Below are 26,148 nucleotides of genomic sequence, written 5' to 3'. Positions count from 1 at the left end.
TTTCTGTGCTTGGTTGGAATGTTTTTCCTCCAATTAAAGTTTCTTGTAAAAATCACATTACCTTCGACTACTTGAAGATCCAGCCCGATTACCTGGGCCATTACTGGAAACAACTGATATTGCATTTGCAATGGCCTCTACAGCAGAAAGCCTTTCTGCAAATGTATTTCTTTCAGAGCGTTCTGCTTCTGAAACATAAGGGCAAAATTGAAGATCAATTGAAGATTCAAAAATACATTTGCAATACTTCAAAAATACATATACATACTGTTACAGTATACACATTTCAGTTTATACAGGCTTACTTTTTCCCTCATACAGGAATAAATACACTTTATTTCCTTATTTTGCCTTGCTTTCCCACTCAAAGGTAAAAAATAAGAAAAGAGTAAACTGAAGTGTATCTTTTCTTTGATAGAGAAAGGGAGCTCCTCATCAGCATCTATCTTGGTTTATACATATGTCTAATTCTCTAGTTATATCAATGACAATAACATGAAGGTCAGAAATCGGCAAACCACTGCTCAAAAATGTAGCTACCAGAAAAAAATTTTAAGCAGCCTTTCCTTTTTAAAAAACATTTTTTTTTAAGATGAGGCAGGGGAGACAGGGTCACTGTGTAATCCTGCCAATGTTCTCATGTGCTCAGATCACCACTGGACTTGGGGAAAGCATTTTAAATTACATACACTGCACTCTGAGTTTTCAGTTTCTACCTTTACTTAGCTAATATTAAAACCTCACTGGCAAAAAAAAGGAAAACTTACCTTTTGTCCAAAATTATCTAATAACATACTAACTTAATTTTCCCCTCAAATTCTCAACATTGGAATGAAGGCTACAGTGTAACTTGGCTTAACTAAATAGGAAAATTTATAATAAAAGTAATGTTATTTGCAATTACAAAAATCAGTGCTATAAACCAGATTATATATTGTGATAGTGAAAAGAATCAAAAGCAATAAAAACACACTGATAAAAGATTTTTAATTTTACATTACCTAGTGAAAGGCATTTTTAGCATTTTGATAAAGTTAAAACTGATAAATTTTACACAACAAAGTAAAAGGAAACAAATTCTTTGGAGTGATTTGCTTTTTGACAGTATATTTTGGACGTTGCCAAAAACCTTGGAAGATCTTATTATGTAGTTTTTAATCTTACCCTCTTCTTCTTTAGTTTCCTTATTACTGGTTGGAAAGCAAACTGAAACACAAGCATGTAATATATTCCGATTTCCATCACATCTGTGACTAATGAAAGTCTGTAGCATCTGTAAATTCTGCTCTAAAACAACTGCTTGCTCCAGATTCATGAGATACTGCCGACAAGCCTCATAATCACAGCGTAGAATGTGTTGCATTAAAGTTTGTTTCTGTACTCAAAATAAAATGAGGAAAACTTAAATGAGGTTAAATTGCACATTACATGTCAAAATACCTTGTGGCCAACACAAAAAGTTTTTTATTATATCTTCAACTAAGTAAAGACTATTGCAGATAATCTGACAAAGAGTTGGAACTTATGGGCACTCTAAGCACAGCACTTAACTGTAAGAAGTAGAAAAGAATGAAAACTTTCTTTAAAGTTGAAATAATTTCAACTTTCACAACAAACTGACCTGTAGTAGAAAAGCAGCCATATTCAAATGCAAAAATAAATGGCACAGCTGAAAAACTACAATAGCACCTGTACTACTAATATATACTAATTAAAAATAGAAAAGATAATACTGGTGCTGTAATGAAAGGCAGCTAATAATATCTGGATTCAACAATAGGTCAAAGGGACCACAAAAAAGTAGAAAAGAACACCTTTGGCTTCTATTAGTGATGGGGAACCTTCTGGGTATCTGTACATCATTCTTGGACCATATAAAATGATTAATATAGGCTAATGGCCTAAGGAAGCCAGCAATAAGCATAGAGGTCTGTCCCATCGTGTTAACAAAGGACAAAAGGCCCAAGGGGGAACGGGGTGACACTGTCCAAAAACAAATGTACTCTTCCTGATTTATGTAACTATAATCTCTTCTGACAACACCTTTATATCAACCATTTAAAAAAATCTACTAGGGCTGGGGATATGGCCTAGTGGCAAGAGTGCTTGCCTCATATACATGAGGCCCTGGGTTCAATTCCCCAGCACCACATATATAGAAAACGGCCAGAAGTGGTGCTGTGGCTCAAGTGGCAGAGTGCTAGCCTTGAGCAAAAAGAGGCCAGGGACAGTGCTCAGGCCCTGAGTCCAAGCCCCAGGACTGGCAAAAAATAAATAAATAAATCTCCTATATGCAACAACAACAAAAAGGCCCTCGGCTATGGGGGGTTCACTATCCCTGCTCTAAATGGACCAATCTAATATTTTTATGATAGATAGAGATTGTAGGACTCAATCTAACCAAATCTCTTGATTTTTTTAAGAGCAGTTGAAAAAATCTAGATTTTCAATATTAAGCCTATAACTTTTAAATGTTGTAAACTCAAGAATTTAAAAATGGTGTAAAGGGGCTGTGAATGTGGCTTGGTGGTAGAGTGCTTGCCTAGCATGCAGGAAGCCCTGGGTTCCATTCCTCAGTATCAAATAAGCAGAAAAGGCCAGAAGTGGCACCATGGCTCAGGTGGTAGAGTGCTAGCCTTGAGCAAAAGAAGCTTAGGGACAGTGCCAGGATAGGCAAAAAATAAAATGAAATGAAGTGAAGCATATTTCTAAGTATCAAATTCAAACCAAGGGCTGAGAATATGGCTTAATGGTAGAATGCTGGCCTAGCATGCACAAAGCCCTGGGTTCGATTCCTCAGCATCACGTAAACAGAAAGATCAGAAGTGGAGCTGTGGCTCAAGAGGTAGGATACTAGCCTTGAGCAAAAAGAAGCCAAGGACGGTGTTCAGGCCCAGTCCCAAGCCCCAGGACTGGCAAAAAGAAAACAAAAATCCTAACAAAAAAGCCTTCTTCCTGATCTTCATCCCTTATAGTCTGTAACCAAAGGATAAAGCAGCTTTTTCAGGAGTATCTGGATTTGGTCTATTTGAACACAATTCTAAAAAGTTCACCTACGACCTCTCAACTAAGAATACATGAACAATCTATGTATTAAACTCATCTACATCCTCTATAGAAAATCTCCTTATTTATGTTTATCTCTAGTTCCTCAATTCCTATTTTCTCCTTAGTTAACTCTTATCAGGCATAACTTACCTTCACTCTCAACCATGACCTATATGGAGCCAAAATCCAGCAGTCAGCTGAGGTCAATGTCAGCTGACATTGCCTGACCTATATACATCAGTCAGCTGCCTCCTAAAATCCTGCCTATGTTGTTCAGCTGCCTCCAATACACTGTTCATTCCAGCTTTTATCCATTGCTTATGCCACTTACGTTCTCTTTTATTTCTAGCACTGAAATACTAGAGTAACATGGCTCAGGCCCAAGATTTTTCCCTATAACCATTCAGTATAATTCTTTTAAGTAACTCCCATATACTTTTCTTTAGCATGGTTTCTTCTCTCCTGTTTTCAGATTTGTCTACCTTTTATTCACTATCTCCCCTTGTATATCTGATAGGCAATCTCAACTTCACACATTTAATAGCAAGTTCCTGTTACCTCTCTCACTTCTGTAATTTTCATCTTAATAAATGACACCTTCATTCTTCTAAAACCTTCTGCTCTTGTTTCTTTCATTTGGCCCTTACTAGAAGCAAATTCTTCTGATACTATCTTAAAGGCAAATCTAATCACCTTTCATAAATAACTGCTTCAGTCACCATCATATGTAACGTGGGTTTTGTCAACAGCTACTAAACATGCCTCCCTACTTCCACTCCACTCACAAGTACCCTAAGCACCTAAGTAGTGATCCTTTTAAATCTAAATCGTTTTGTACTAAAATTGAACCAGCAGTTTCTAGTGACTTCCTCCACATACACATCTAACAAATCCCCACAGCACACTTGCATCATCTACCTTCAGTCCCTTTGTCTTTCCTGTATTTCTTCTTAATCAACACCACAGCGTTATAATACCTTCTTTTCTTTAATGATGATGCACAAATACCAAGTTTTATATACAGTTCCTACATGCTTAATTAAGGTCTTTTAAAAAGCTATTCCCTCTTCCTCATTTCCAAGACTTCAAGTTTACTGTTTCTCAGATTACTGTATTAATATTTTATCTAATTTCTAAACTTCAGTTCTAATTAATTCCTCTCTAAAAATTCACCCTTCATTACTAATCTTTTTTAAAAAACCTTGATGAATGTCTTTCACCAGTCTGAAATCCTTATCATACCGGTGATTCAATACTAAGTTTTGTGGCCCATTAGGTTAGCATACAAGGTGCTTCTCTTCAAAACGACCGGCTGTTTGTTATTAACTGACCAGTAGGATCTCTAACCTTGAGTGTGTTTATGGGTATGTGCTGGTCCTGGGGCTTAAACTCAGTGTCTGGGTGTTTTCCTCAAGCTTCGTTGCTCAAGGCTAGCACTTGAACCACTACCTCACTTCCTTGAGCTTGCTTGGAGGTAATAGTCTCATGGGACTCTGCTACCTGGGTTGGCTTCAAACTGTGATCCTAAGTTCTTGGCCTCCTGAGCAGCTACAATTACAGGTGTGAGCCGCCAGCACCCGGCACTCTCTACCTTTTTGATTACATTAAAAAAAAAAAAAAAAAGAGGTGGGCAGAGGAACGACACATTCTCCCAACACATAGAATTCTAAAAACTTCTGGCAACTCTTGCCACCATCACCCCTATCTGATCATTCAAGAATCTGCCCAAGGATCAATTTTCCTCAAGGAAACATTCTGTATGGTCCTTCTGATTCTTAGGCTGCCCTTTTGTGCACCTTACCGTCCCCACAACACTGAGTATTGTCATTCACCAATAAAATAAGGTAGTCACTGCTTTCTTTCTCTGTTTTGTCTAATACACTATTCGCTCTTACTGTAGGAAAAGAAGGGGTAATAAAAGATCGATTCAAAACTTTTCTCTAGACTCTAGCAATGCCTTGTGGATTACAGGCCAATTGTTTCAAAAGTCAAATTACCTCTACAGCCATGATGATAATAGCAGCTTTCTTTTTGATTGTTGAATTAGCAGGAAGATTTACTAAAGAATGCACACCCATTCCAAGACTACTAATAGGTGGAAGATCAAGCCAATCAGGATCTCTTATTCCTCCCATGCAATCTTTGGCCATTGGATAGATAGTACCATTTCCATCACGAAGAATAATGGGAGATTCCTATGACAGAGAGAAAATAGTAGTTTGGTTCTTAATAAACAATGGGATTTTACAAAAGGTTTATTCATTTCATCAATCATGGGGTACTGTCCGTGAGCTTTTTCCACTTAAGGCTACTTACTGATCTACCACTTTGAGCCACAGCTCTACTTCAAGTTTTCTAGCAGATTAACTGGAAATAAGTGCCTCATGGACTTTTTTCTGCCTGGTCTGGCTTTGAACTACAATCCTCATTTCTCAGCCTCCTGAGTAGCTAGGATTACGGGAATGAGCCACTAGCACCCAGCCAAAAAGTATGTTTTAAAATGTTTTTTATATAGGTTGTGCTGGGGAATCGAACCTAGGGATTCATGTATACAAGTCAAGCACTCTTGCCACTAGGCCACATTCCCAGCCACCGCCCCCCAATCTAAAATTACCAGTAAGAAAGTAGAGCTGAAGGCAAGGTTCAAGCAGTAGAATACGGGCTTATTAGCAAAAGTGAGTGCCCAGAGTTCAAACCCTAGTACTTGAAAGAAGGGAGGGAGGGAGGGAGGGAGGGAGGGAGGGAGGGAGGGAGGGAGGGAGGGAGGGCAGGAGAGAAAGGGGGGGTGACATACATAGAGACAAAGAGGTACTGAGGTCTGAGTTTGAATTTAGGGCCTCATGCTTGCTAAGCAGGCACTGTAACACTTGAGCCATGCACTTAGCCCTTAATGATGTGTTTTTGATAATTAGAAATTGTTATTCATACAACTTTTTTCCACTTAGGACATTTTCTATATACTAAGGACCCCTCTGTATTACCTTATTTGAGATTTTATTATTTGTCTCTTAGATCTACAATCCACCAGAATATTTGTGTATATCATAATTAAATGTTAAGATTAACCTCTCAGGGCTAGGAATGTGGCTTAGTGATAGTGTTTGCCTAGTATGCATGAAGCCTGAGGTTCTTATCTCCAGTCAGCAAAAAACCAGAAGTGGAGTTATGGCTCAGTAGTAGAGCACTAGCCTTGAAGGAAAGTCAAGCAACCCCTGGGGGCTGGGAATGTGGTAGAGTGCTTGCCTAGCAAGCATGCAGCCCTGGATTGAATTCCTCAGCACAACATAACAGAAAAGGCTGGAAGTGGCACTGTTGCTCAAGTGGCAGAGTGCTAGCCTTGAGCAAAAAGAAGCCAGGGACAGTGCTCAGGCCCTAAGTTCAAGGCCAAGTTCAAGGACTGAGTTCAAGGATGGGCCAAATTAAATAAAGAAATAAAATTAGATGTTTAAGCTCCAGTACCATCACTAAAAACAAAACAATCATAATAAACTTAATTTTTTAAATCTCCTAATAGAATGTATTCTAAATCCATAGATGGCTTACTAACCACAGGCCAAAGACAACCTCTAAGAAAAATGTCAGTAATATGTTACACTTTTGGAAAGAAAAACAGAACCTCTGACCTGTCCAGCAGTGAATATGGCTACATTCCTCTCATTCTGGCCAAGAAAGGCAATGCTGCTTGTAGGGAAATTATTTTCTTGTTCAGCTTTTCCTGTAGCAAGATCAAAGATACAGTACCGTACCCAGTTTCCAGTCTTCAAAACAGCATGTACACCTTCAGAGCACATAAAAGAAAAACTGTAAATACATTTTTGGTCATTTCCAATATGTAGCAGCCAAATTTTTACCTCTGTAGCCACATTTGTGAATCAGTTCAGCTCATTTTATGTTACATATGAAACAAGCAGTGTCAATGCATCAAACTATACTATGATAGTGTATGCTAACTGAAATAGTTACAAAATCTTTACCTTTGGAGTCTACATTCACTGCTAATATTTCTGTTTTTTCAGGTATACAAAGCTTTTTAGGGGTCCTCTGAAAACAGTCGGGCACTTTGGGAGTTCCACCAGTTTTGACAACCTGCATGACAATAAGAGATTTTTGCTCTCAAACTCGTACCGAAGAACTTATATCAAGTTTTCCAATGTTCACCAGGTAAAGGACTCTGTTATCCTTACCTGAAGTTCATCAATCCTAAGTAACCGACAATCCTGAAGGAGAGAAGAAGGGTCAGCATCTGGACCAGAGCTGCTTTGACAGCTTGTATTACTGGATGTTCCTGGAAATTTTACAGCAACATAGGCACCATCCACTTTTAGCACCTAAAAACAGACACAAACTGAATATTGACATCTTTTATGAAACCAATACACAAATTCTATCCATCAAAATATATTAGTATGGAATGTTTAATTGCTCATTTGTATGTTTTTTCAATGGTGACAAACAGAAAATTAACTTAGAAAAAAATCACTAACACTGTGCTCCTAGAGCCAGTGTTTACAGTCAGTGAATGTTTAATAATAAATACAAAAAGACTAAGCATAAACTCTGGAATCATCTCATCTTCCCCCACCACCATTTTTTTTTTGCCAGTCCTGGGGCTTGGGACTCAGGGCCTGAGCACTGTCCCAGGCTTCTTTTTGCTCAAGGCTAGCACTCTACCTCTTAAGGCAGAGCCACTTCCAGCTTTTTCTGTGTGTGTGTGGTGCTGAGGAATTGAACCCAGGGCTTACTGCATGCTAAACAAGCACTCTGCCGCTAAGCCACATTCCCAGCAACTCATCTTCCCTCTTTATGAGTTAAAAAACACTGACAACTTTCTGGATGATGGCAAAGTTCAACATGAACACTGCAATAACCCTAAAGCTGGTATTAAGTACTGAAATGGAATTAATATCAACTGAGAAGCAAAACTTTTAATGTTGCTGTTATTATTTTGTGCTGGTACTGAAGTTTGACTATAGGGCCTAGTACTCTTGCACATGTGAGCCATATCTGCACTTTCAGCTTTTAACAGTTAATTAGGTATTAGGAGTCTCACAGACTTTTCTGCCTGAGTTAGTGATGGAATTGTGATCCTCAGATCTAAGCCTCCTGAATGGCTGAAGATGACCTCATTTTGCATAGTCTAACAGTCCCACTGAATGTGCTATCAACAAGGACAGGAGATGTAGTTGGGTGGTGGTATGCTTGTCTGACAACTGCAAGGTTCTGCGGTTCATTCCCAGAACACCCCCCACACACACAAACAAACATGTCACTGTACAATCTTCTAAAAAGTCTAAAATTATCCCAAAGCAATGTTTTTGCTTGAGTATTTTATGTTTTAAACCAATACATCATGACAAATTCTCAAGGTGAGGCATCCATTTTTTTATCTGTTGAATAGGAGACCAAACTGGTAAGATTCCTGGATGGAACTAAAGGAAAAACACTGAAGTGATTATTTAAAAGCAGCCTTAGATAAAAAGAAAATTCCTCAGATAACCAATACCATTATAGTACTGTTAGCAACTAATTCTTAGCAATTTTCAACAAACCTTGCCAACAGGAACATTCTTAACATCTTCCACAAAAACGACTTCCCGAAGAGACCACTGCTCTTCATTCACTTTTTCCTCTTCTTTTGGAGCAGGGGTTGACCGACGTCGTTCTTAGACAACAACAAAATGGTAAGTACCAAAAAGAAAATGTAAAAGAGACTTTATAGATTTCATCTAAATATATGAACAATAACCCTGTTAAAGGGATATATAACTACAGTTTCTGTAAAATTTCTTGAGTCATCCCTTTCTAGATCATAGTTTTATGACCAACTTCTATTTCAAATATAGGAAAGAACAGCTGTAATTGTTAGTATCTAATTATACTAACATTATTATATATAATGATAAAAGGAAAAGAAAATTACACATTTTGGATGTTCAAAATTAAAGTTATTTGACTAAGGTTTTAAAAGATCAGAGCTGAGCACAATGGTTCAAGCTTATCATCCTAGGTATTTGAAATGCAGAGATTAAAGAATCCCAGTTCAAGGCCAGCCTTCACGAAACTCCATCACAACAAAGGGCAAGGAGTAGTATTGAGCTCTTGTTATCCTAGCCAAGGGAAAGGGCATTGGCTGGATGAAGACTGATAGGCCAGTCAACTCAAAGCCACAGGAAAACACAAGGACCTGACTGGTTGATCATAAAGTGAGACAACTCAACGCCACGAGAAAGCACAAGGACCTGACTGGTTGTTCATAAAATGAAACCCTATCGCAAAAACAACCGATTTAACCAAGCCATAGTGAGTTTACAAAAATTAAACATTAACAAAGACACAATCTACCAAGTGGCAAGGGGTTTCCTTCTATTACCATAATGAATACTGCCATATGTGTATATGCCAGTCCTGTGGCTTAACCCCTCCGGGCCTGTCCCTGAACTTTTATGCCCAAGGTTAGCGCTCTACCACGTGAGCCACAATTCTACTCCTGGCTTCTGCAGATGAACTGGACATTAGTCTCACAAACTTTCCATTCTGGGCTGGCTTCAAACCATGCTCATTAAATCTAAGCGTCTTGAATAGCTTGGAGTATAGGCTTGAGCAACTGGAGCTGGGCATTTTCACATTTTTTTAAATGTACTTCAGCTGGTTAAAACATAACTTACATAGAAAGTATGTTAAAGGTGGTATGTATGATTTGACTCTAGTCAGAAATAATGCAAATAGAGATGTCTCTCTAGGTCCTTATTTTGACCTAAGCACCCTACATATAAAACTTACTGTATGGCATTGATGCACTGCTTGCAATAGAGGAGGCATCACTGCATGTAGATGCTGGAGATGGTGGAGGGCCCATTTCTGTTTTGACTGGTTCCTGTTTATTTTCAGGCCTAAGATAACAAATAATGCTCATATTACAGTTCGGAAAATTAAAGAACTTCCCAAATAATGTAATAAGACAAGTTTGTCTTTATAAGGGAGTGAAATATGAAAAAAAAACCGTACTGAAAATATAAGAAGGAAAATACACCATACAAAGCTACCAACAACTTAGATAAGCTTAGACGAGCTTTATCAGGAAGAACAATTATCAACCTAACTTTATCACATACCTCCTGAGCAAGCATTGTTCACACAGCAACACTAAACATTGAATGAGACATAGAAAATGAACTAAATAAAATGACATAAAAGCAAATTTTAAAAAATGAAAGTATTAATTTCTTAGTTTGACAAAGGGAGGCTACACACAATGGCTTACAAAAATCTAAAAGCATCTGGTGATAATTATTAATAAAATCCTTTTTCAATGAAGTATGCAACTAATGATCAACTTAAGACATTAACAGAGCCACACAAGTTGAGGGGTGTAATCCCAATCTCCTGGAGTCTGAGGGAGGTTTCCAAGGTGTAAGCACTGCAGGTAGGATTTGTTAGAAATTTTATCTTCAACTTATATAATAACAATTCTTATGTTTCTGAATTTCAAGGGTTAGGTTTCTTGTTGTTTTTGCCAGTACTAAACTTTGAACTCAGGGCCTTGCACTGGCTAGGCTAAACATCTCCTCATTTAAGTGGCTTGTATACAGTCTTTTCATATAGGTTGTTAAATTTTGCTCCAGAAAAAATATGTGGTTGATTTGGGGTTTTTGTGTTTATTTTTTCCCTTTGGGTAGTGCTAGGATTTGAACTTTGGGCCTCACTCTGGCTTGGCCTTCCAGACTGACTACTTGAGCCAGGTCTCCATTTGGCTTTTTGATAGCTAATCAGAGATAAAGTCTCTTGGAGCTTTCTGTTCAGGATGGCTTCAAACCACAATCCTGATCTCAGACTGCTGAGTAGCTAGGATTCTAAGTCTGAGCCAAGGATACCTGGCTCAGAAATTTTTTGTTTGGTGGCAATACTGGGGCTTCAACTCCCAGCCTGAACAGACAATTGTCTCTCTGAGCTTTTGTGGTCATTCTATCCACCTGAGGCATCATTCCACTTCTGCTTTTTTGTAATTAAGATAAGGATTTTCTTGCATGGGCTGGCTTTGAATTACAATCCTCAGATCTCAGCCTACTGAATAGTTAGGACTATAGGTGTGAGCCAGCAGTGCCTGGCTTTTCCACTTTCATTTTTAATATTAGGAGAAATAACAATAACAGAGCCAAACATATATAGTCATCACATTTGAGCATAAATGAAAAGCAAACTAGGATCTTTAAAAACCTTGATGAACAATGTAACCTCAACCATTTTTCAATGCCTCCAAAGATTTAGGGAAAAAGAGACAAAAAAGCTTGAAATGTTATTTATGGAAGATACTTTTCCATGTTACAAAAAGGGTCACAGGGGCTGGGAATATGGCCTAGTGGTAAAGTGCTCGCCTCGTATACAAGAAGCTCCAGTCTCAAAAATCAAAATAAGTCAGGGACCAGTGGCTCACACCTATAATCCCATTTCCTTAGGAGGCTGAGATCTGAGGATCATGGTTTGAAGACAGCCTGAGCGGAAAAGTCTGTGAGACTCTTATCTCCAAATAAACTACTCAGAAAAGGTTGGAAGTAACATTTTGGCAAATGGCAGAGTACTAGTCTTGAGCATGAAGAAGCCAAAAACAACAACACACACACACACACACACACACACCCCACACACAGGCAAAACCAAAACATTTTAACAAAAGGAAAAAAAAATTAAGGTAATTACAGAGGAAGAGAGAGAATAAGTCAAACCTAATAGTTACGGCTAAAAACTATTACAGCCAGAAACCAGGAGCTCATGCCTGTAATCCTAGCTACTTAAGAGGCCTGAGATTTTAGGATTGAGGTTCAAAACCAGCTTGGACAGGAAAGGCCATGAGACTCTTATCTCCAATTAACCCCAGGAAAACCAGAAGTGGTGCTGTGGCTCAAAGTGGTAGAGAGCTAGCCCTGAGCAAGAAAGCTCAGGGGCAGCTTGCAGGCCCTGAGTTCAAGCCCAAAAGCCAACCAAAAAAAACAAGAAAAATATTGCCACTATGTAAGAACGCAACCTAGTCATGGGGGTTGGGAGGGGAGGAGAAGAATCAGAAAATCCAATGCTTGCATTGCCATTTTGGCCACCGTTGAAACAATTACCCAAGTTGCAATCAGCAAAACTTATTGATTCCTGATTGTTCTCTCAAGTTTTATTTTATAACCCACATTCATAAATACAACTAATAGGAAGTTAATGTAAAACTATAATACGTACTTAGCTTCAGTAGTTTTGTTAGCTTTTTCCATGCTTTTTAGGCTCTCAGGAGATCTAAGTTGAAATCTACAGCTGTCATTCATATTCCAAACTGACTCCATTAAGACGCCAACTTTTGGAATCCCAGCACTAATTGAAAATGCAACTGCTCCAGCATGATAAAGAGGATTATTTCTTAAACAAACCTAGTAAACAAAAGAAAACCACCAAGATGGCACAACTTTAGAACAAATGTATGGAATGTAATATACAATAGTACTGCTTCCTAGGTTTTCCAGTACAATCACAATCAATATGGTTGAAGAATCACTGAAGATGTCCAAAAGTTTTGTTTCTAACATGAATAAGAGTAACTTTTGCTAGGTATTTAGCATTAACTTTATAAATGTATGCAGCAGGAGCTGGGAATGTGATTTAGTGATAGAGTGCTTGCCTAGCATACATGAAGCCCTGGGTTTGATTACTCAGCACTACATAACATAAACAGAAAAGGCCAGAAGTAGCGCCATGGCTCAAGAGATAGAGTGCTAGCCTTGAGTAAAAAGAAGCCAGAAACAGTGCTCAGGCCCTGAGTTCAAGCCCCAGGTCTGACCAAAAAAAAAAGGTATGCAGCAAATATTAATCACTCTGCCCCAAGGAAAACAGAAGAAACTAAAAAAGTTTCAACATTTAAACAATAAAACGTGAAGACAAATACTATTTCCTATAACTTGAATAGTCTTCCTTAATTCATGGTGCTATAGACTCTGTAACTTGATTTCTATGGATGTGTTCCCCAGGAAGACAGCTGTTTTATTTATACTAGCCAGACACTTCAGTGGATATTGTAATTCTTTTAAATTAAAAACAGAATACACAGATATTAGTATCAGAAGTTTAACTGAATTTAGGAGCAAATAATCTGTGAAATTCTCACTGCTAGGGTCTACCCTCTCAGTCTATACCCTGAAAGCCTGTAAAATGGCAGTCAAACATTATCACCAATAGCTCCATCTGAAATGTAAGATTTTATCAGATGACTCTAACAGGCCAACCATACTGGTCTTCTGTTTAAATGTCCAATAATTCATATAAGTAAAAGACTGTGTTAAACTAAACTATTGGCATACATGAAGATCATGTCTGTTGATGGCTTATAACTAAATAGGAGACATAAGATGGTTGTTGGTATACTTGAAATGTATGGGAAGTGAAACTATTGGCTTAAGAGTTGCAAATGTACCAAAGAACAGGCATCCCAAACTACAGTTATATACACTTCACTGCCATAGCCCTCTTAAGAGCGTTCTATCCTCCTTCATCTCAATTTATAGGAAGTTTCATCAGAATTTTTCAGAAAAGACTGGTAAAAGTTTAAGGCCTGAGTGTTCAAGAAAAAAGACTAAAGGAGAACTATGACACGCTATAATTGTAGTTATTTATTAATGACTTTCTATGAAAATAAACTTCAAAGACAGGGGAGGAGTGCAATCAGGTCTACAAGGTATGAACACTTGGCTAAATAAATTTCAACTATTGTGATTTGCAGAATGCAATGATATTAATGGAAGAATACTTGCCTTTTGTTTGGCTATGGCTACAATAAATCTCAGGTTTTCCAAAGCTTTGAAACAAAATCTTAGTTGTATACCAAGGCATTTTAAACTTTCCTTTCTCCTGTATATTCTTCTCCTCCCCACCTACAGTAATATCATCCTGTGTGCTAAAGAGGCAGTTGCCACATCTTACTATTGTATGAGTCCAGTTGACAAGGGATTTTGAGTATACACAAAACAGGCTTTTAAACAAAATAGGAAAAGAGGCTCCCCACCAAAATCAAATAACATAAATAATAAAAAGTGAGTAATAATGTCTAAAACAGTGGGTCATCAGTGAGGAATTTCTATTTGGAAAGCCAAAAAAGGTCAGAACAAGACAAACATGAGAATAACAAAAAGAAAACCAAAACAAAAGCACAGACAAACAAAAAGAATTCAGTACATTTAAGCCAGTTTGGAAAAAACAAATGATCCCAGTAGTGACAAACTACTCGTGAAGACTTAAGAGAATATAGATGATAGTACCTTTTGGTGATAAGAAAAAACTTGAAATGAAAATGCTTCATAAGGATGTGACATATTATGTAACACAATTCAGTTTTTCTGTAAGGTTTAAGGATTATGAAGTAACTAGACATGTACTGCAGTTAACAGGGCCTTATAATCTCAGAACCCTTTTCCAGTACTACTGTACCTCCCGAAACTCTTCTGTTTACGTCACACTTGGTTTTAATAATCAATAAATTAAATGTATTAGTAACTAAATCTGAAAATTTATGGATAACAAAACCTCGTGTTAATACAACTTGTAACTAGATGCTCAAGAGTATTAGTGAAATGGCATTCATTGCAGTTTTAAAAATGTCTTAATGTCACATTTAATAAGACAGCTGACTTCTCATGTCTGCTCTGCATTCAACCAGGTGCAAAGCTTCCAGGTGGAAGCAATTGGGCTTCACACAGGATCAGAAAGCAAAGGCCACTGCTTCAATAGGAGCTCAGTTAAGTACTGGTAAGAGGAAATCGTACCTGTATGAGCCTGAAACCATTTCTAAAAAATAGCAAGTGGGGAAATGGAGTGATCTCACAAAGCCTCCTACGTAAGTTGATCCCCAGTGAGCAACATCTTTCAACAGCTTACACATAACCAGAGCTGTCTGTTAACCACAACTGAGGTCTGGCCATATAATCAGGGTAAACATATTTTTGGTGAAGGTGGATCTGCTCCGAAGTACCAAATGGTCAAAGTAATGTAGGAACCCCACACCATAAAGCAGCCTATGGACATTCAACCAGACGTACAAAATGTTACCAACTACTGAATGAATAATGATGTAACACACATATTATAATCCGGTCCTTCAAATCACACTTATCTTTAAAAGTGCTTATAGATGTATAACTTATACAAGCAGAAAGTAATTCGTAACCGAAAGCTGTCTCATAAGACATGCTTCATACTAATCACTTACCTGGGTACCAACAGTGATGTTTGGCATGGAGGAAATACCAGCACTGGATTTGGGCTTTTTATTTTTTGCTCTAGCTTTCTCTAACATTTTCTTCCTTTGACTAAAAGGGACTACCCCCCTGAAAAGAAAACCATCAACTGGTCAAATAAGTAACAGAAAAAAACCATTACAAAAATCATTTAAGGATATCTTATATTCCTTTTCTAGTATGTTTATCTCAGAATATTTACATGCAATTACTCTCAACCACAACTTGTTCATAAATTTAATAAACCTTTAGGTTATTTCTGTTACAAACAAGTAAACTTTACTAGAAGTGTTACCTAAATATTGTTTTTGCCTATAAAAATTACTAGCCGGGCACTAGTGGTTCATACCTGTAATACTAGCTATTCAGATGCTGCGATCTGAGGATCGCGGTTCAATTAAGCACCAGAAAACTGGAAGTGGCACTGTGGCTCAAATGGTACAGTGCTAGCTTTGAGCTGAAGAGCTCAGGGACAGTGGCCCAGGCCCAGAGTTTAAGCCCCATGATTGACAAAAACCGGTGCCCTCCCCCCCCCAAAAAAAAACCCTCTACGCACATGAAAGAATTCATTAAAATTCCTCCTCCCTACAGACTCACCACCAATATAAATTGTTCTCCAGTTGAGCACAAGTATAAAGAGCACAGCAATGTAAAGAAACTATCCGTTCTCCTTGAAGTTCTGAGTAAGTCTGTGCAGTGTGCTCTAACTTTGAAGCCACAGAACTTAAAGTTTCATCCACCCAGGTAGCAACCTAAAGAAGAAATAGCAAAAGTTTAAACAAAAGTAAACAGAGGAAGTGGCGCTGTGGCTCAAGTGGGAAAGGGCTAGCCTTGAGCTGAAAAGCTCAGGGACAGTGCCCAGGACCAGAGTTCAAGCCACACGACCAAAAACAAAATAAAAGGAGAATTTCCAAGGTTCAAGAATGGCCTAAGCAATCTTTCTAAAAGAACTGATCAAAATGAGGAATGGCATACATGGAGTGGTATTCTAAAATGATGCTATGTGGGAAACTGAGATTAGGAGGATTCAAGACTCTTAGCCATCCCAAACAGAAAAGTCTTTGGCATTCCAGCTCAGCAGAGGGAAGATAGATGCCTTTCACCCCATCAATGGTCCAGGCACACATTAACCCCTTTACAAAAATAACCAATGCAGGGCTGGGAATGTGGCTTAGTGACTAAAGCTCTGGGTTACACTCCTCAGCACCATATAAACAGAAAGGGCCAGAAGTGGCGCTGTGGCTCAAGAGGTAGAGTGCTTGAGCAAAAAGGAGCCAGGGACAATGCTTAGAACCTGAGAGTCCAAGCCCCAGGGCTGCCCACCCCCGCCCCCCAAAAATTTTTTTTTCAAAATACAGCTGGAGATGTGGCTCTACCCTAGAGTGCCAGCTGGTGGGGGTAAAGGGGTAGAGGGAGACTCTCTCACTATGTAGCCCAGGCTAATATTTAATTCTTCTCCTGCAAGAGCTGAGATTATAAGCATAGGCCACTAGCCTGGCTTGCTCCAAGTTTTAATAGAAGCTAGTAACTTTAAAGCTAAACTGATCATTTGAGGTTTAAGATCAATCTAATTTTTTAATAGCTTTAACATCTCTTTCAAAAGGAAACACATTGCTTTTCACTTATTTTTTTCTTTTTATTAAAGCAGAATGCTACTTTTAAAAGTATTAAACTAGGATGCCCCACGCCCACCCAAGGCAATGGATCAGCCTGTTAAGGCTTCAAAAACGTATTTATGGACCTAATTAGAAAAAAAGACAGAAAATGAAAAAATGAAAAGGAGCAAGGAGAAAAAGAAAACCAAGACTTTAGGCATGAAATGTTTATAAGCACAAAGTGATTCCTACCTTGTTATTTTCTGTAGCTACAGTTGCTCTTATACTATTTGCAGACAGGAGGACTATCTTTTCATTGGTTAACCCCAAAAATGTTGCTCTTGGATGATGTAATGAAGGATTCTTTAAAAGCATCAAAAAAAATGATTACTATTTTATGTTGCTATGTACAGTTCATCAATTTAAGATTTAATATAATGAAATACCTGGGCATTTCTGTAAGGCTCAGATTCGCTCCACTTCCACTGATGCAGTTCTCCTTTACTGCTAACAGCCAGAAGCTCAGAATACAGAGCCCCAATACACATGAATTTTGTTCCATCCTGCAAAGTAAAAATACTATAAAAATAGGAAAATTGCCAAAGTCTTTGCCAACTTAATCACTATAAGAACCAGTTTTGTTTTTTTTTAAATTATGAGGACACATAAATCTCAGCTATCCAAGAGCTTCAACACAAGTCTACGGAATCCTCAGAAGGTGCTGGACCGCTGTATAAACTCCACTTCCTTCAGTCGTGCTAACCTTGGTGCTCCTGAACCATGTGCACCAGGATCTCACCCCCACGCCTCTGAACTTCTGTCCCTCTGCCTGGAAACTCATTCCCTCTTTTCAATCAACTTTGCTCCAAGAGACTTCTCTGATGATATTATCTACATAAGCATCACTCTCAAAATACAGCCCTTTAAGATTTCAAGTGATTGTATTTACATGTTTATGTCACATATATAAATATAAATTCTAGTTGCCACTGTGTTCTCAGTATAGTTCACAAGTAGATATTCAATGAAACTATTGAATGAGTCTTAAAACAATGATACTAATAGAGTAACAACAAGAAAGAAATTAAAGCAGGGAAAACTAAAATGTCCAAAGATACAAAACGTTCTACATAGGACCCTTTATTTTATAGAGCAAAAATTTAACTTTGAAAGTGAAATAGGCAATAAAAGTTGAGGCTCGATTATAGAAAGCTTAATGTAAATAATTTATCATAAGATAAATTGCTAAAGCCATGAAGATACCCAGAAATCTCACAGCACAATTTGCCAATGACAGAATCTTATTTGGTTAAAGGGTTACAGTGCTCACCTAATGTTTGTAAAGTCTACCAAGATTTATAAACAAGCCTATACAGAAAGACCACTAATTCTTATCTTCTATTTCTACCAATCAGCCCTATTTTCAAGTCACTTTCGGTCAGGGATGGGGTGGTAATTGGTATAGAACCCCAAAGTGAAACTGGCCAAGTCATAAACTCCTCCCATCTATTGACATGGGCATTTGAAAAATGAATATTTTTTCAAAGGTAGCTGCACCAAAAATTAACTCTCTTTCCAATCTCTTGGTCAGAATTAAAGACAATGGGATCAGAACAAGCAGAATCCAACATGGGAGTCCAACAGTAATTAAGTGACTTCAAGTACATTACATAATTTCTCCAAACCCACTCATACCTCTAAAATAGGCACTGTACTAAACACTCCGGGGTTGACTTAACATATAAAGTACACAACACAGAATGCTGATGGTGGTTTTCAGAGATACTCATGGTGAAGCAGAGAATGATAATTAGTGATTTTTACTTTTTATCTCTGCTATCCCCTGTATGATGAACTCAAATCAATTCAACTATTACCACACTGTTCACTCAACTTCATCTCCTATTCATCAAGGAAATGGTTAATTCTAGAAACAAGCTTCTAACAATAGGGATCTCTACATTTACCCCATTCTTCCTTACTACTCCCATCTTAAATCCTTAAAGATCTCTCTCTCTCTCTCTCTCTCTCTGCAATCCTTTTTCATATCCTCCCAACAACCAACCAGTCTTCCTCAAGGTAAAGTGAATTCTTACCTGGCCTCTATTTCACCTTTCTACTTACCTTCCATTAACAGCTAATTACACTTTCAGCTGCCAAATCAGTACCCCATGAACTTAATTAACAGCTATAATCACGCTTGAAATTCCAAATCAGTATCCCATGAACTAATCCTCTGTCTCCTGTAAAACTAGTAGATTACTATCTCCAGTGGCCTTTCTGCTACCTTCATGACTATTTTCTCTGATTCCCTCACAGTATAATAAATTCCCTACCACAAATTCTGTCCTGGTCCCTTTCTTCAAATTATACTCTAGCCTGAATGGTTGCATCCAACAGATCACCATATTTTAAAACATCTAAATCTTCTAGCTTCCAGACATAACTTCAAGAGCTTGTTGTCTTAAAAGGCATCATAAGTCAAGCCCAGGAGGCTAACACCTGTAATCCTAGCTACACAGGAAGCTGAAAGCTGAGGATCGCGGTTCAAAACAAGCCCAGGCAGGGAAGTCCATCTCAATTAACTACCAAAAGCTCGAAGTGGAGCTCTGGCTCTATCCTTGAGCACAAAAGCTCAGAGACAATGGCCAGGCTCTGAGTTCAAGCCCTAGAATTGGCACCCCAAAAAAGAAAGAAAAAAAAAGAGCACCATCACATCTCCTAAATGAATTAATCATCTCTTGAAAAGCTCTCTTAGCTGAAGTTTCCATGCCCATGACTATTCACTACACACCTGTAACCAGTCCTTCCTAGTGCTTCTAGTGCTTTTTTTTTTTAATACAGTAAAAAACAGGCATCCGTACTTCGCATCATATCTTAGCGAAAAATTAGGAGTTCCCCACTGATTATGACATTGGCTATGGGGTTTTCATAAGTGGCCATTATAATAGTGAGAAACTTTCCAGATAGGCCAACATTATAAAGAGATTTTAATTTAAAAAAACGATGCTGGCTTAGCTTACTTGTTCACAGCTGGTACTCTACTACTTGAACCACAACATGGCTTTTTGATGGTTAGAAATGGAGAAGGCTTTTCTGCCAGGGCTGGCTTTGAATCAAAGTATTCCAGGCCTTGGATTCCTAAGTAGCCAGGATTACAGGTATGAGCCACTAGTGGCTTAATCATGGGGGTTTTGTTGCTGTTTTTTTGTGCCAGTCCTGGGCTTGAACTCAGGGCCTGTGCTGTCCCTGGCCCTGATTAGAGCACAATTAGGCACTCCCTCCATTTTCACTTTGGTACAGACAGAAAAGCCTGCTTATTTTCTCAATTGTTTTGTACTACAACTCGAGCTTTTCTGCTCAAGGTTTAACAATTACTACCTGAGCCACAACTCCAATTCCAACTCTTTGGTAGTTAATTGAAGATAAAGAGTCTCACAAACTTTTCTGCCAGGGCTGGCTTTGAACGGTGACCCTCAGATCTCAACCTCCTGGTAGGATTGCAGGCATAAGAAACCACGGCCCATGGTGATTTTATCTTTTGTTCTATTAATGTGCATATCACACTATTAAAACAACCATGTGTTATTTATATAAACCCTCACATGCCTGTGAGGTTCTGAGTTCAAGCTCCAATGCCAGAAGACAAAAAAAAAAAAAAACCCAACAACTAGAATGTGTTTTTAAAAAAACAACTAGAAAACTGAAGAGACAGATAACCATGTAGCTAAACCTCTTCTCATCCAATTATCAAAACTGCAAAACATAATGAATAATAAAAGGGCCAGTATTAGGTAAGAGTTTGATGGTTGAATGGAGGAAAAGAAAATAAGTCAATTAGATAAAAATAGATGGTTTGATGATTGAATGAGGAAGGGATAGGGAAATAAGAAATGTAGAAAAGTAGATATTAGGCTGGGAATGTGACTTAGTGGTAGAGTGCTTGCCTAGCATGCATGAAGCCCTGGGTTCAATTCCTCAGTACCACATAAATAGAAAAGGCTGGAAGGGGTGCTGTGGCTCAAGTAGTATAGCTCTAGTCTTAAGCACAGAGAGGCTGGGGACAGAGACCAGGCTCTGAGTTCAAGCCCCATGACTGGCCAAAAAAAAGGGGGGGGGAGGGAGGGAGGGAGGGAGGGAGGGAGGGAGGGAGGGAGGGAGGGAGGAAGGAAGGAAGGAAGGAAGGAAGGAAGGAAGGAAGGAAGGAAGGAAGGAAGGAGGAGAAAAGTGGATATGAGAAATTGGTGGTAAAGGAAAAGAGGAGGAAGAAAAAAAGAGGTGGGAGAATAAAAAGGAAGGCAGGATACGTAGGATACAAGAGAGAAAGAAGAAAAAGAAAATTGATGTTCTCATGTAAAACTTCAGAAACCAAAAAAAATTGGACTTAAGAATATAATTAGGCACTCCTTCCATCTGGTACAGGCCTGTTAAATTCCTCAATTGTGTTGGATTACAATGTTCTCTTGCACTTTTGTTTAGGCAGACAAGAATCATGCCTTTTTTTTCAGTTTATGATAAATTCACTACAAATATTAGACTTGGAATATAAAAGATTGCTAAATGCACCTACTTGGCAGTATACCTCTCTCTGACCTATTCTTTCTTACCCACCCCCAAGAACTTTCAGAATCTGCTATTTTCTCTTCAAAAAACAAACTACACTTCTTGTTCTTCTTTATACTTCATCTATGTACAGAATACTAATGTGTTGTTATAATGCATTTTATTTCTCATCACAATCTAGTAAAAAAAAAAATAGTCCCTGACTTAAACTGAGTAAAATTAAGTCCTAGAGAAATTAAAGAACTTGGCAAAAGTAATACAGCAAGGGACAGACAGGGCTAGATACAAAATCCAGTAGTCAAGCTTAAGAGCCCAACCTTCACAGTCACTCTACAGAGAGACAAACTGTGCTTCCTCAAGCACTCTTGGGATTAATTCTATCATGGCATTTTTTTTCTTTAAAAAAGCTGAAATTGGGAAGTTTCCTGATTTATAAAAAATAAGAACACAATTCAGTGAAACTCTGGCAGTTATCAAAGAAAACAAAATAAAATCTTTTACTTCCAAAGAGACTGATTAAAATTCATGTCTACTCTTGCAAAAATTTTCACATGAAAAAAATGCATGCCAAATAACTAAAAAAATCTAGATTCATAATAGCTATGGAAACAAACTTGGAAAGTTAACAGTTTTCCCCAACTTGAGTTGAAATTCAAAGAAAGAAAAGAAATTCAGATTTTCTATGTTTACTGGATAGTAAACCCATCATCCTTTATATTTACTTATGCTAAAGAAAATTTTTACCCAGATGTCTGAGTAGGAAATAAGAAGCAACAGGCACACTTTAATAAACAAGTAAAAATATTTTTTTCCTATGAGAGCATTTGAAGATGAATTATCAACTACCTAGACAATGAAACACACACATTGATAAGACTGCTTCGACCTCCACTTCATTTGTAGCAGTATAACTTTTTAAAGTTTCAAATAAATCCTAGGTACTCTCTGGAACTGATTCATTGAACTATTTTTCAGGATGCTGAGAATTCCCTCAGTCCGTTCCTATTCACTGTATTCTATGTCCCATAGCATTGAGAACAAAAGGTCTGTCTCAACTCACTTTCTAATAAATGTTACAGTTAAACAACGTAGGAAATATAGATTACCGATCTTTTCCTGACCCACATGCTACATCAATGACCACATGCTTGCCTTGCAGTAACAGTAACAAAAATGTCGGTAACGTGACATTTCAAAATTGGCAAAACAAGTAAATGGGAATATAAATTACTAGAGAAGAGAATGAATGGAATTACTATCCCAATTTCTAAATTACTTCATCACGTAAGGATAGCAGCACTGAACATAACTGAAATAACTCATGCAATACCAAATAAAGATGCTTATCTTTTTAAAATAAAAATACCACTTCGTGTCTGCTTTCTTTGTTTCAAACAGTCTAATGAAGCGCTAAATAAACTTTAGTAACCTTTATAAGGGAGGACAAAAGGAACAAGGAATCTATTTAAATGGAAAAGGTAGGGTTTATTTTTTTAATACCTTGTCCGGCCACCACTGTAAATCTTCTCCTAAAGACACTGGACTTTGAACTGGTGTATTCTTCTTATCCAAATTTGGCTCTCCTTCCTTGCTGGTAGAGCCCCTCTCATTATCAAATGAGGCTCCATCAAGCCACCTTCGCTCGCGTAAACGTAAAACGGACTCACGTTCACGCAACAGCTCAGAGTCTCTCTCTAAGGGAAGAAGGAGAACTGGTATGCAATTGGGTCACACCAGTGGGATAAAAGTAAGCCACTCTCTAGTAAAGACCCTTCAGGATGCAACTAACAGCAGTTTATCTACTCACAAAAATTTATATAAATGTATAATCTAATAAGGCCGACATGCAACATTCAAAACATTAACCCTTTTCAAATAAATAGATAAAAATTATAAGCTACTATTTTTATAAACAATGAAATGACAGATTGCTCCATTATTTTAACTACATGTTTTTGAAGCAAGAGTGATTTTAAGGTTCATTTGGGTTTTTAATTCACAGATTTTAAAGTGCTTAGTTTCACTAAGAAATCTTATATTTATGAATTTTAAAATGTGCATAAATTACAATTTCAACACATTAGCCATAAGCAAACCAACAAGTATGTTAGATTTCAGCTAGTTTTCTTTTTACTGCAGACACAGAACAACTTTAATAGGATAAAGTATAGATATACTAACAATTTTTTAATAATTTGATTTTATAGGTGGGATTTTTTTTTATAAATCTTATATTTAAAATTTTGATGAAGCTGAGCACTGATGGTTCATGCCTGCAATCCTAACTAACTTCTTAAGAGACTGAGCTGAAGATCATGGCTCAAAGCCAGCCTGGGTTGGAAAGTCCATGAGATTCTTCTCTCCAATTAACCACCAAAAGGCCAAAAATGGAGCTGTAGCTCAAGTGGTAGAGTGGTAACTTTAAACAACAAAATGTTAGCAAGAGCTCCCAAGCAAAGCCCTGAGTTCAAGCCCCAGGACTGACCAATCAACTAACTGACTAACATACTGATAGGCTTGCATATCAACACCACTTTCCAATACTGTGGCTTGTTTATATAGCTCAACAAAAAGTAATGTTTAGAGAGGGTAAGTTTGGAAAAAGGAGATATTTATAAGCTATTTAGGTCCAATACTAACTGAAAATTCAATATTTAAGGCTGTCAAGTACACATTTTGTTAAAGCTATTTAGTATGTTCAGTAGATCATCCCATAGATGTTATTTTTAAAATACTACCTTAAAGGATCCATTTTGAGGGATAATATATTGTGAAGTTTTACTACTAAAAATCTGTCTTTACAAACTAAATCAGTTAACATAAAAAATACTTTTAAGGGCGAGAGTCTTAATATAGTATATATTTTTCCTATTTATTAATGATTGGATAAATACAGCTTGTTTTTGTCTACAAATAATTTGACCAAGTAGTTTTAAATTTAATTCTAAAAATTAAAAATACTGACTGTAAGTTATATGCTTACAGGTTACACCAATATATACAGAGGAGGCTGGCTTAATGGTTTTAAATCTTTCTGTCCTCTACTATGCACTACATTAAAATTTCAACTTTTTTTTTTTTTTTTTGGCCAGTCCTGGGGCTTGAACTCAGAGCCTCAGCATTGTCCTTGGCTTCTTTTTGCTCAAGGCTAGGACTTTACCACTTGAGCCACTTCTGGCTTTTTCTATATATATATGTGGTACTGAGGAATCGAACCCATGGCTTCATGTATGCGAGGCAAGCATTCTATCACTAGGCCATATTCTCAGCCCCAAGATTTCAACTTTTTACAAATAACACTTTAATAAGCCAAACATTTGTAATATTTAATATTGGAGAATCCCATTCTACTAAGTTTTTCACAGTTCACTCTTTAATCTAACCAGGATTGTAAAATAAACATACTCATTTGATTATTTTAATCAATATTTTAATCAATCAGTTTTCTGAATGCTGCATGTCATTGAAAGTAGAATTCTGCTTTTAGTTCAGAATCCATATTCCCTACCCTATCATAACCCTATATTATGTATTACACAATGTAAGATCGTCTTTGAAATATTATTGTAACTATTCAAAATAAAAATAGCTTCAAAGTCAAAGCACTACAAAACAGAGATTATCTACTTTAATATACAAATACAGTGAGGCCATCGCTATCCTTCAGTTGACAGTCCACAGTAAAATAAATAAATACAAAATTACCTCGAGATGAGCCTAGCCTGGAAAGTGATGAACGACGAAATGAAGGGTAACCAAAATAGCTAATGTCCTCAGAAAACATGGCATCTGCATCAATAATGACACTTGGATGAGCAGAATGAATATCAGCATCAAGAAGGGACATAAGGTCCTCTATAAGCAAAAACAAACAAATTAGGTCATAGATAATGCATCTGTATCACTGAAATGTATCTGTCACTGAAAGATCTCTAAAATTAAGATACATTAAAATAAAAGATTTATGCTACCCAAGCAAGGACAAAAATCTAGAAAATAAAATGGAAGATTAACATAGCCTTTAAGGATCAGCAAATACCTAACTGCTGCGTTTTTCTTTTCTTTTCTTTTTTCCCATCAGTCATGGGGTTTGAACTCTGGGCTTGGACAATGTCCCTGAGCTCTTCAGCTTGAGCCAAAGTGCTACTTTCCAAAGATCATTTTTTAAGATAGAATATTTATAACATAAAGACAATATAGTCAAAATTTAAATGCAGTCAGTCCAGTTGCCACCAATTTTGAGTAATAAGACATCAAAATACAACATCCCAGAATCACCTGTCAGCTAGGGATAAACACTTCATTCCTCAAACAAGGAATAGAGAAATGAGAAAACTGTAACATGACATGGATCTACCAACCTCCAGGTAAATAAGATTCACTGGCTGTATCATCTCCATCATCGCCATCTTCATCATCCCGGCTAAGTAAATTATTTACAGCAAGGTTTACATCAAGATTTGTTCGCTGTAATTCTCTAATAATAACACTTCTGGATTTGCCTTGTAGAACAACTTGGGCCTGAAAGAAAATAAGGAAAAGTAGGGAAGTGGAGGCACTGCTTAAGTGGTAAAGCATAAGTCATTGGCAAAAAGTTCAATGACCTGAGTTCAATGACCCAGTACTACAAAAAAAAGGAAAGAAGAGAAACAGAGAAAGAGAGAGCCTGACACAAGTGGCTCGCA

The 26,148-nt window shown here is 37.5% G+C and overlaps 1 protein-coding gene across 4 annotated transcripts in view; it reads right to left on the bottom strand.

The window, feature by feature from the left end:
• The window catches only part of Ubr5 (ubiquitin protein ligase E3 component n-recognin 5), a 111,230-nt gene that overhangs the window by 48,957 nt on the left and 36,125 nt on the right, over positions 1-26,148 (bottom strand). For 3 of the 4 annotated variants that reach the window (XM_048359068.1, XM_048359065.1, XM_048359066.1), the window contains exons 7-22: positions 25,825-25,984; positions 25,169-25,318; positions 22,964-23,175; positions 17,347-17,463; positions 17,153-17,263; positions 15,903-16,057; positions 15,278-15,395; positions 12,268-12,452; positions 9,829-9,938; positions 8,598-8,710; positions 7,233-7,376; positions 7,023-7,134; positions 6,672-6,826; positions 5,046-5,243; positions 1,165-1,375; positions 62-188 (exon numbers count right to left, since the gene is read on the bottom strand). In XM_048359068.1, the coding sequence (XP_048215025.1) occupies positions 62-188; positions 1,165-1,375; positions 5,046-5,243; positions 6,672-6,826; positions 7,023-7,134; positions 7,233-7,376; positions 8,598-8,710; positions 9,829-9,938; positions 12,268-12,452; positions 15,278-15,395; positions 15,903-16,057; positions 17,153-17,263; positions 17,347-17,463; positions 22,964-23,175; positions 25,169-25,318; positions 25,825-25,984 (2,378 nt within the window). The remainder of the gene's footprint in view (positions 1-61; positions 189-1,164; positions 1,376-5,045; positions 5,244-6,671; positions 6,827-7,022; positions 7,135-7,232; positions 7,377-8,597; positions 8,711-9,828; positions 9,939-12,267; positions 12,453-15,277; positions 15,396-15,902; positions 16,058-17,152; positions 17,264-17,346; positions 17,464-22,963; positions 23,176-25,168; positions 25,319-25,824; positions 25,985-26,148) is intronic. The other variant, XM_048359067.1, reaches the window with a different exon arrangement.

The sequence above is a fragment of the Perognathus longimembris genome, chromosome 12, assembly GCF_023159225.1.
Source record: "Perognathus longimembris pacificus isolate PPM17 chromosome 12, ASM2315922v1, whole genome shotgun sequence".
NCBI classification, from domain to species: Eukaryota; Metazoa; Chordata; class Mammalia; order Rodentia; family Heteromyidae; genus Perognathus; species Perognathus longimembris.
The sequence above is the reverse complement of the archived record's forward strand: the minus strand, read 5'-3'. Positions and strand labels throughout refer to the sequence as shown.